The sequence below is a fragment of the Alosa alosa genome, chromosome 14 (assembly GCF_017589495.1).
Source record: "Alosa alosa isolate M-15738 ecotype Scorff River chromosome 14, AALO_Geno_1.1, whole genome shotgun sequence".
In the NCBI taxonomy this organism is placed as follows: Eukaryota; Metazoa; Chordata; class Actinopteri; order Clupeiformes; family Clupeidae; genus Alosa; species Alosa alosa.
In genome coordinates, this window is record NC_063202.1 from 5,510,326 (window position 1) to 5,517,825 (window position 7,500).

Here is a 7,500-nt window from a genome sequence, read left to right on the forward strand (position 1 = left end):
TGTGTGTGTGTGTGTGTGTGTGTGCGCGTGTGTGAATGACTGGGTCAGTAAGTCAGTGAGTGAGGTATGGGGCTTGGGGTATGAGTTTTCAAGCTGAGATAAACATCCAACCGAAGCCCTGCATACAGAGATCTGCAGAAGTATCCTCCGACTACAGAGGAGGACGCCGAACAACGCATGCAGGGCAGAATTAGGCCAATACCCCCTAATAATCAACATTCAAAAAAGAGCCCTTAAATTCTGGCAACACATTAAAATGAACAACCCTGACTCACTCCACCATTTAGCCCTGAAAAGCCAAGAGCAAAACATGGGAAGGAGCCCACTTAGCCAACTTGTCCTGAGACTTGGTGATGTAATACCATCCTACGTCACTGAGGCCCAGGACAATGTTACAGTAGCAAGACAAATTAGACAGCCTGCCATAACCTGAGGGACAGCCAGTGAGGCCACAGCCATAAACAATGTTATAGGATTGTTATTATTATTAGAATTGTCGCTTAACTTTTATGTCTTACTTAATTTACAGTTCTGTTAAACAGTATTTTATTTATATTTTTGTGTACATGTAATTGAGCTTTGGCAATAATATCATTGAAACGTTCATGCCAATAAAGCTTTCTTGAATTGAATTCAATTGAGTGAGTGAGCGATTGAGCGAGTGAGCGAGTGAGCAAGTGAGCGAGTGAGTGAGTGAGTGAGCAAGCGAGTGAACAAGCGGTTTGTAAACCCATGTGTCAGTCTGTGTAGCTGAGGTGTAGCAAGCCTGCATGGCTTGAATGTTGTATAACTTCCAACAAAGGCAGTCTGTCATGCTGAGACAACAACTGACAGTTGTTTCCCTCTGTGTGTAAGTGTGTGTGTGTTTGTGTAAATTTGGTGATGTGCAGACATACGTGATGGATGGAGAGAGAGAGAGAGAGAGAGAGAGAATAGTGTGAGCTCACCCTCTCATAAATGAATGTATTCCATCCTCTGCTCATACATCATATTAAGATCATATTTCATTTTCCATGTTTACCTCGTGTCTCTCCTGCGATTCTCATCACTCTTCAGCCTGACAGGCCCAGATGTCTCGGAACAGGTTCCCCTCTCAAAGCCAACCAGCTGTGAAACACACACTCACACTCACACTCACACTCACATGCACGCACGCACACACACACGCACACACACACACACTCTCCCGCATACACATGCACACGCACACGCACATGTACACACACACACACACACACACACACACACACACACACACACACACACACACACACACACACACACACACAGTCATCAGTCAGTAATATAAACTGTATAAAACTGTGTCAGAATTGGTGCTCATCTCTGTGAGCAAATCGAGTCGTCATTTTGCCATTTTCACCGCTAAAGGCTTGCTGAAGCTGGTGATATTTTGTATGTGTGTACATCTGTGTGTGTGTGTGTGTGTGTGTGTGTGAGTGAATATGTGTGTGACTGTGTGTGTACAGAAAATTCTCCAAGTCATGTCCTAAGTAGGTCACACTGATTGTGGAGATTTAAGCATTGGGGAGAGAGAGAGAGAGGGAAAGAGAGAGAGAGAGAGAGAGAGAGAGAGGGAAAGAGAGTGGAGAGGGGGAGGTGAGGGATGAAAGATGACAGAGAAAAGATGGAGAGAGTCTGTGTGTTTGTGTCTGTGTGTGTGTGTGTGTGTGTGTGTGTGTGTGTGTGTGTGTGTGTGTGTGTGTGTTGTCAGGCTGCCTTTAAAATTTACCCCCTGAAGCCATGCGCAGAGAGAGCACTGATAACCACTCAAGAGTGTGTGTGTGTGTGTGTGTGTGTGTGTGTGTGTGTGTTTCAGAGGTCTCCAGGCAGGCTCTATAAAAAGCCTAATTGAAGGATCTTTGGCTGTCGAGAGGCTGTGTGGAGTGAGCCGCCTGGCCGATGATGCTTCACATGTACCCTTACATGTGGCAGGGCCCATTGCCACGGCAACTCCTCTTCTCCTCAGTTGCCGGACAGCAGCCACTCTCCTAATGACCTCCTCCACTTTACAGGGAGCTCTACGCGTTATTAGGACACCTAGAGTAAGATTTTGGAGGGAAAATGAGTGGGAATGTTTGTGAAAACCATTGGCTGAACGTTCATTATCAGATTACTGTTACAGTGCCTGTCAAAATAGGGCGAATTGTTTCCCTTGTGAGTCATTAGAAATGAAAGGCCACTCTGAGAGTGCAGTCCTATGCTTAAGGCCAATGTGTTTGGCATGTCTCAGTGTTAAAATAGTTTAAAAAATCATAGATCCGGCCCTTGACCCAGACCCGGTCCAAAATGTCTTCCTTGATCCATGTGTCACCCTTCAACCAAGTGTCCAGTTTCCTACTGACAGAAAAGTCCAGTTTCCTACTGACAGAAAAGTCCAGTTTCCTACTGACAGACAAATGTAACCAAAAATGTGAATGTAATGTGCTTGGCGGAGGTGATCATCTCTGCACTGATAGACTGTACTGTGCGTCTCCATGTGATGTTGCTCTTAGAGGGTTTTATTTTACAGTAAAAAAAATAAAACCCTTTTCTGTCCTCTTTGTAGTGTTGAGTTGTACTGCAGTTGACTGCCCCCTTTTCTCCAGGGTCGGGCTCTGTCTCACGTGCGGCAGCAGGCTGGCTGGGATCTGGCTCACGTGCGGCAGCAGGCGCATGTTTGATGCGCGTCCCGGGGTCTCTGTCTGGCCGCGTGTCAGGGCTGTGATTTATGCCGCTCTGGTGGCCAGAGTAATGATGGCCCCCTGATTAGCGCGCCAATGAAGACGGATCCTGGGGAGAGATCTGATTTTCATGGGCATCTGTTCAGTTTGCTGATTATCTCTCCCTCTTTCACTCTCTCTTTTTGTTGCATCATTCCCTTTCTCTTGCTCTCTGCATCCCTCTCTCTTTCCTCACTATGTTATTCTGATTAATATGCCTTTCAGTCTACCATTTACAATTACTGTGGAAAATGTAGATTTCATGCAAGCGAATACCTGGAGTAAGAGGCTAGGCCAGGAAGCCGCAGTAATGGTCAAATTGGCAGATGTGTTTCCATTGCATTGTTTACTAATGTATGAGTGACCTGTGAATATTATCAGGGCATGAATGGCAATGAGCTTCTAGCTACGCAGCTGTGTATGGTGTTTCAGGTACCAGACAGTGATGAGTATTGCTACCTGCTACACTCATTCCACACGCTAGGGTTGGCAGCAAACACACACACATACACACACACACACACACACACACACACACACACACACAAAATGCATGTCAACATATCAATGTCAAACTCAGTTCCACTCTCACTTTCCACTGATGGGGGGAAATATAGCTCTCAATTTCTCTCTCTCTTTCTCTCTCCCTCTCTCTCCTTCTCTCCTTCACCTCCCTTTTTCTCATTGTGTGTGTGTGTGTGTGTGTGTGTGTGGTCACCCTCTCTAGTTCCCCCACTATTGATCACACAAGTCAATATCAATGCTATCACTGTTATGGAGTGGTGGCAAACTCCGATCAAAGTGAGTGAGCTTTTGTGTGTGAATATGATTGTATGGAGATGGAGAACCTGTGCTCATGGCAAAGATTCTATCCTTTGTGTGACTGACTGTACATCGCTGGTGACCCAAATAGTGTGAAAAGCAGATATGAGTGAGTGAGTGAGTGTGTGTGTGTGTGTGTGTTTGTGTTATGAGAACTTTTATCACGTTGTGATTAAGGCAGATTTTTTCCTATACAGAATATTTATTCACCATTTAAATTGATGTCAGTAATTCTTAGCTCTCACAGTTTGTTTGTTTGTCAGTCATACAGAGAGAAAATATTCATCTAGTGAACATGCACATGGACACACACACTCTCTTCCTTCTTTCTTTCCTTCTTTCTTTTTTTCATACTTTCATTCTTTTTCTCTCTCACTCACACGCACATATACACACACACACACACACACTCACTCATGCACACGCATACACACACACACACACACACACACACACACACACACACACACACACACACACACATACACACCAATATACACGCTCTCATTCCCTGTGTTAATGGCATCTCTGATCATTTCTCCACGTCCCATTGACACTGGCATCAATACCGTGCAGCAAATGTCGAGGTCAAGCTCATCTGGCCTCAAATAGCGATACATTGACACACACACACACACACACACACACACACACACACACACCTTGTGTGTGTGTGTGTGTGCTGCTCCAGACGACATTTACATAAAAGGCATGCAGAGGCCAGCAGGTGCCCATCTACCCCGCGGCCTTCTGGGTAATTCTGGGGGGAGGCCAGTGGGGGTATGTTGATATGCAGAGCAATACTGAAATATGTATGAAGTAATAAAAGAAAGAAAGAGTGTGTGTGTGTGTGTGTGTGGCATTTCACTGTGGGAGCTCACTGGTGGCAGCGGAAGAGAACAGAGTACCAAAAACTGAGACGCAGATGTATGTAGCTGAAAAGACAAGAGGGGTCGCTCGAGGGGCTCTGCGTGTGTGTGTGTGTGAGAGATAAAGAGAGTGTGTGTGTGTGTGTGTGCGCGTGTGTGTACATGTGCGTGACTGTGTGCACGCATGAGTCAGGGGCCTGGTCTCGTTTGTGCTTATGCATGTCCTGACATTTTCCTCTGGCACATATGAAAAGTGTGTTTTACTTGACAGGGATGCAGCAGGGGAGGAAAGAAAGGGGAGAGAGAGAGAGAGAGAGAGAGAGAGAGAGAGAGAGAGAGAGAGAGAGAGCGAGAGAGAGAGCGAGAAAGAGAGAGAGAGCGAGAGAGAGCGCGAGAGAGAGAGAGAGAGAGAGAGAGAGAGAGAGAGAGAGAGCGAGAAGAGAGAGCGAGAGAGAGAGAGAGAGAGAGAGAGAGAGAGAGAGAGAGAGAGAGAGCGAGATGGAAAGAGTGCATTTTCATTTCAGACGGGACAACTCTGTGATATGTGTGTGTTCTCTGAAGGCTGTGAGTGTGTGTGTGTGCGTGCGCGTGTGCATGCTTTACGTGTGTACACTGTGAAGTGAAGTGTCTTTGTGTGTTTTTTTTGGGGGGGGGATGATGTGCTCATTGACATTAGGTTTTTCTCCTGAGCCAAAAGATCAGTGCTACAAGCTTTTTTTTGTGAGTTTTCTGTGATGTTTCTTTTGTCTGACTCTCCCTATCCCTCATCTCACGCTTTGCGTATGTATGCTCTGAAGGCTTTCAGGATGAGGCTTGACATTGAGGATCTTTTGACATTATAGCTTATGTGTGTGATCATGATTTGAATATTTTGAATGATGTTTGACATTAAGTTCTCTTTCTTCTCTCCTGTGTGTGTGTGTGTGTGTGTGTGTGTTTGTTTGTCTGCAGGTCTGGTGAAGTTAGGAATTCACTGCGTAACATGTCAAAAAGTGGCCATAAAGATCGTCAACAGGGAGAAGCTCAGCGAATCTGTTCTAATGAAGGTAAGAAGGCTCTCTTTCTAAACGAGACACACACACACACACACACACACACACACACACACACACACACACACACACACACGTACACGTGTGTGTGCCTGTGACAACACAACAATGAAATCCTTCTGTACTTGTAGAAAAGCAGGTGGGTTTGTCTTTCCTTGTATGACCAGACAGAAGATGTTTGCCTAAAAGACTAAGGAGGTGTACACAATCTTGTCAAATCATTTACTTTAGAATTTAATTTAATTCATTGTGATTAATTTAATTCACAACTATTTGATACTGTATAAAAACATTGGATTTAATCAAAAGAACAGGGCATACCCCTCATTGTAAACCAGAAGATGTTTAGAATGAACCAAGGGAACTTTGTGTGTGTGTGTGTGTGCGTCGCGTGTGCGTGTGCATGTGTGTGTGTGTGCGTGCATGTGCGTGCGTGTGCGTGCGTGTGCGTGCGTGCGTGTGCGCGTGTGTGTGCATGATTGGTTGTGTGGCCTGTGAGTCCGTGTCAGTTCATGTGAGGATAGTAGCCTCAGTAGCCTGTGTGAGGGGATGTGCCGATGTGGGATGTGTGCTCCCTCTGGACACCCCACCCCCCCTCACTCAGCACTCCCAGGAATTATAAACCCCAGACTGTCATCTCATTCACGCTGCAGCCAACACACACACACACACACACACACAGACATTCCACTGATCAGGTCAAATCTGTCCCTCAGTGCTGGGGGCTGTAATTCTATTCAATCTCATTGTGCGATATTGGCCACTGGACCGTACCCTTGCTTATCACACCGTTATAGTAATAAGTCATGCTGACCTGCTGAAGCACATCTCTGAGTATTGTCCTCCATACTGTCCATATGATGACCTTCATTCTTTTTCTCTAGTGAAAGAGTCTTTAGGGGTCTATAGGAGACCAATGGATTCCTACGCTTCTATTTCTTTTCCCTCTGTGTGTGTATGTGTGTGTGGTGGTGGTGGTGGTGTGTGTGTGTGTGTGTGTGTGTGTGGTGTGTCATTCAGCTGAATGGGCAATCTTCTCAATTGGAGCACTTGCACTCCCACTGCTGAAACTGCACACCCTGATGTTACTTAAGGGACGTGTGTGTGTGTGTGTTGTCTGTCTGTCTGTGTCTGTGTCTGTGTGTGTGTGTTTGTTTGTGTGTACGCATGTGAGTGTGTGTGTGTGCCTGATTGGTTGTGTTTTGGGTGCCTTTCTGTGGCCTAGACAGTGTGTGTGTGTGTGTGTGTGTGTGTGTGTGTGTGTTCCTCAGGGGTGTGTGTTTGACCTATACCATTACCTTTCTTATTCTTGCGTGTGTGCATTGGTGGGTGTGTGTTCGTATGTGGTCATGTCCTGAATGGCCTAACATTGCCATCATTAAGTGGTTAATGGCTCATTAATTCCCATGGTGCATTGCTGGTCTGTGTGTTAATTGAGTGATGCTGATTGGCTGCTCCCGTGGCTGGGCAGGAAAACTGATGCAGTGGGGCAGAAATGCTGCAATAGTATTTTCCTTTTCAAAGGTCAAATTGCCTCTCTCTTCACCCCAACCCCCACCTCTCTCTCTCTCTCGCTCTCTCTCTCTCTCTCTCTCTCACTCACTCACTCACTCACTCACTCACTCACTCACTCACTCACTCACACACACACACACACACACACACACACACATGTACACATTTCACTAGCCCTTGAATAACCAGTAGCATTCATAATTTACTCTGGTGTACACTAATAATAATAATAATAATAAACTTTATTTGTATAGCACCTTTCAGAATGCAGTTCAAAGTGCTTTACATTTGGAGCATTTAACACAATAATAGAGAATAAAATAGTACTAATACAAAGAGAGTCACTCTCTTGTGTCTTGTTTGTCTCTCTGGTCCTTTCCTGGTCCATGGGTCTCTCTGGTCCCTTCCTGGTCAATGGGTCTCTCTGGTCCTTTCCTGGTCCATGGGTCTCCCTGGTGTCCTTTCCTGGTCCATGGGTCTCTCTGGTCCTTTCCTGGTCCATGGGTCTCTCTGGTGTGCCAT

General features: G+C 45.7%; 1 protein-coding gene across 1 annotated transcript in view; it reads left to right on the forward strand.

The window, feature by feature from the left end:
* The window catches only part of LOC125307151 (serine/threonine-protein kinase BRSK2-like), an 89,977-nt gene that overhangs the window by 28,589 nt on the left and 53,888 nt on the right, over positions 1-7,500 (forward strand). The window contains 1 exon segment of the mRNA XM_048262980.1: positions 5,363-5,457. Within this exon segment, the coding sequence (XP_048118937.1) occupies positions 5,363-5,457 (95 nt within the window).